Raw genomic sequence first — 4,038 nt, forward strand, 5'->3', positions numbered from 1 at the left:
GGTATTCAAATGCAGAAATATGGTACCCTATTTCATTGTACCGAATTTGAATTCAAAATCGGTTATTACCAAATTGAAAATCTCATTACCTATTTCATACCACATTAAAATTCGATGAATTTGGTAAATACCGCTTTTGTACTAAATTACCGAATACCCGATTCCAAATTACCAAATTGAATTTGAAATCGGGTACGTATTCAGTACGTACCGAATTTGCTCACCCCTAATCAAAATGAACAAGTAAATGGTACTTAACAATCAAACCCATAGATTGTGCCCTATCAAATGCATTAATTCATACCCATTAGCCTTAAAAAGCAATAATTATGGGTGTAATTGCAGCTGAAACTCATTCTTGAAGCTCAAACCCACTTACAAAATATAAAATATGCCCTCAACTTACAAAGAATGCAATCTATTCTAAGTTAAAGAAGAAAAATTAACTGATGATTCCATAACTTGATATAAATAAATCACATAATTCCTCTGAGGCTCATTGTCCATTTGCTCAGATGCAAGATGAAATACTATGGAAAGCTTTTACTAGTTGTCTAATTCCTTATCAAAATTCAGTAGTTTGATTCAAATTACAGTGGTTCTTTCCTCCTGGAAATTTATCACTTTCAAGGGTCCTTTGATCCATTATTATATAAAGATAAATGCCACTTAACTAACCTAAATTATCTGCTTATTATAAAGTGTCAGTAATACAACCTAATTACTAATAAGCAAATAATGACAAAACCCACATATCTAACTTCGTATCCTATTACAACTTAATATTAATTAACTTTCTGAAGGTCAAAATATAAGTTCACTATTTTACCTATCAGTACCCGTACAGCGACTTTCAATCTTCAAGAGACAATAACACACATCAGTAATGCCTAAGTGTGGGGGTGGATACAGGGACTCTGATTTTTTTTTGGGGGGTGGGGGGGAGGGGGGAAGAGGTGGGAAACACTTGCAGGAGATGTATATTTGTATTTTTGAGGGCCGATTCTTTTAGAACTTTTAGGAGGGAGGTGTAATTTTATGAGGATATAAATGAAAGTTCCAAACTTCCGGAACGAACATGATAGAAATCATAAATTCAGCAGAGAGGAGATCTGTCTGGTTAGGTTTTTATCATTTCAACCACAAAGCATGCTTCCTCTATTGGAGGAATGACGCAAATACCCAGGAGGGTCATAATATGCATGTTGCGGGAGTCTCATGCACCAGATTTCCCTTCATTCATATGCATTAAAGTTACTTTTCTGGTCAGGACCTGCATATCCTGAAAGTTTATCTTCTCAACTCCAGCAGATTAAACATTCATTCTAAACGAATAATTTAAAAGAACATTGTTGATCCAATTTGAATTTGGTCAAGTTGGATATGTTTTGTGTTAGCCAATATATTGCCCTTAATGTTATTTGATACTAGTTATCTATAAAAGTTCTACACAACAGGTCTATTGGAAGGATATTAATAAAGTACATCATAATTACTAAAATTCCTCTCTTTTACTGTATAGCGTAAGATGCTCGTCTACTCTTGTCCATCTTCTCGAATTTCAACATTATTTCTAATTCTAAAAAGTTTGCTTTCTGTAGACATTACTAGCAATATAACAGACCTTAAAATCTCCTTTCTAAACTGCTGTTCAGCTACAAATCACCGCATTTATGTCCAATAAACCCAGCCTACTAATGATGTAACTGAATATAACTTTATAGCCCTTTGAATATGCGGTATACATTTTGATTAGCCTAGGTTTCATGCAGACAGTCGAAAACCTAGAAAAAAAAATATTCGTCAATGTATTTACATAATTTTCTCATCATCTCTTAATAAATTAAGTTTTTCCCTGCAGCTGCTTCAGATTAACTTTTACTCTAGAAAGAACTGAATTGAACCTTATCATAACCAATGGACTGCAAAAGATTTATTATAACAATAAAAAAGTTAGCGAAACAAAAACATATTGTTCCAAGAAAGGTGATAAGAAAGTAGTTCCTCACTATCTCAATACAACAGATTAGCAAGCAGGAACATAGAACTCAAATAAGAATTACATACGAAGATGTTTAAATAAGATAGTGTCATTAATCTTTAGTATCAACAATAACCATGAAATTAAATGCGTCATCACAATCCTGTCTCCTGATTTTAAAGGCAAAATCCGAATGTGAATTTCTTAAAACATCCATCCAGACAACAAAACAAAGCAAACAAATACAATTGCATTTTTGGCAGCAAGATGTATTACCAACTTCGGATCATTACTGACATTTTCTTTTAACTTCATTTTCCATTTAAAGATCTAAATGTCTTGTTACAACTGATATGTTTGATCTCGCTATTCAATGCAAAAACCATAAACACTACCAACTGTTTCATCACAGACTGCCCCATAAGTCACCGCATATTCAATTCAAAAATTATAAACAAAAAGCTAATCCTTCTATACACATCATAACTTAATTCTCCTACACTATACAAAAGCATTTGAGCACAATGACAACAAGTAATTTAGGCAGTATCATATAGCAGCAGTGATACTAATTCATCTAAAATAGCATAAAACACACTCACTAATAAGTTATGACGCTGAATTGCTCATCAAAGATTCAAATTCTTTATCCAACAACGATCCAACGCTCTTAGCATCAAGTACTTTCAACAGTGTGATCCCTTTAACCTTCCCCTTATCAGTACCATTCTCCACTACATCAACAATCCCATCAAAAACATCAAATCCCATTTCACGAATGGTTTTAGCAATCTCCTCTCCACCACATTGCACCAATTTCAACATCGCAGAAACTGCATTTTCCTTAGTCCTAATACTCGATCCCGTGGAACTGTCCAGCAAATCAATTAAAACCCTCACCCCAGAAACATTCCTAAATGCCTCCCAACTCTCCTCACACCCTGCAATCTGTGCGATCACAGCCGTCGCATCCTCAACAACGCCAACTCTACCATCCTTACACACCAAAGAAAACAGAGCTGGCACAACTCCAAGCCCAATCAACCCAGCCCGATTCAGCGGATAAAGTGCAATTCCAAACAAAGCTTTCAACCCATCCTTTATGCTCCGAGATGCAGAATCGGGTCTTCTAATCATCTCCACCAGCCCAAATAGAATATCCCTCTTGTGCCCAATAATCGAACGGTAGGACTCAACCATCAACAAGCTATAGAGCGTACCAGCAGCGCACTGGGCAGCGAAGGGACAGGAGGGGTTGAGGAGAGCGTGCGATAGCGCATCAAGGACGCCGCGAGTGGACATCAGCTGATCCTTAGACGAAATGGATAGGTTGTGGAGGGTGGCGGCGGCGTTTTCTTGAATGACCTGCGTTGGGGAGTAAAGGGCCTCGGCTATATAGGAGATGGCGGCAGAATCAGCATCGGCAATGATGGGCCGGCTGTCGGGATCATTTTTCGAGATCAACCGGAGCTCGGAGAGGGCTTCAACTCGAATTTGTTCGGAGACGGAACCTAATTTTGTTACTAGTTCTTTCACAGCTCGTCTCTTTACCTCCATTTCGACGTCGGTTTGATCTCTCTTCAATACAATTGAATTTCGATCCGGCTGAGTTGCAATTTGCAAGTAGGAACAGCCTTTCAATTTTGACCTTTATGGAATTGTCTGGGGAATAGGGTGTCATGGCCTCGGGGGAAAGTTGGATTGGGCTTTTTATTAGTTTCGAGTGGAATGGTTATGGGACTTAGACTCCATGCCAGAAAGCACGACTTCGCTTATTACTGGGGACACAGTGACACAAACAAAAGAAGGCGTGAAATCGATGACAAGCCCCGGAGGATAGAGAGAGAGAGCAGGCTAATCCAATTTAGATTGCATATCAAAAACATATAAATACATACATATATATATATATAAAAGTAACTATTTTAATTAGAGTATTTCTCACTCCTATGTAGCATATCTAATTGAATAGAATTAACGGATTATGGATCATTTACATTTTACTCATATTGAATATTATATTATATGTTTAAAAATTATTTACTAATTTTAAAATA

The 4,038-nt window shown here is 36.7% G+C and overlaps 1 protein-coding gene across 1 annotated transcript; it reads right to left on the reverse strand.

The window, feature by feature from the left end:
* Positions 1–2,251: 2,251 nt before the first annotated feature.
* On the reverse strand, positions 2,252–3,746 carry LOC113738698 (U-box domain-containing protein 4-like). Its single transcript, XM_027265942.2, has one exon. The coding sequence runs from the start codon at positions 3,536–3,538 to the stop codon at positions 2,591–2,593; it is 948 nt and encodes a 315-aa protein (XP_027121743.1). The 5' UTR covers positions 3,539–3,746; the 3' UTR covers positions 2,252–2,590.
* Between the last annotated feature and the right edge of the window lie 292 nt (positions 3,747–4,038).

Source organism: Coffea arabica, chromosome 2c (genome assembly GCF_036785885.1).
Source record: "Coffea arabica cultivar ET-39 chromosome 2c, Coffea Arabica ET-39 HiFi, whole genome shotgun sequence".
Lineage (NCBI taxonomy): Eukaryota > Viridiplantae > Streptophyta > Magnoliopsida > Gentianales > Rubiaceae > Coffea > Coffea arabica.

Bases quoted from the DNA above. Each gene is read 5' to 3' on its own strand.
- LOC113738698 (XM_027265942.2), bottom strand. From the start codon at position 3,538: ATGGAGGTAAAGAGACGAGCTGTGAAAGAACTAGTAACAAAATTAGGT.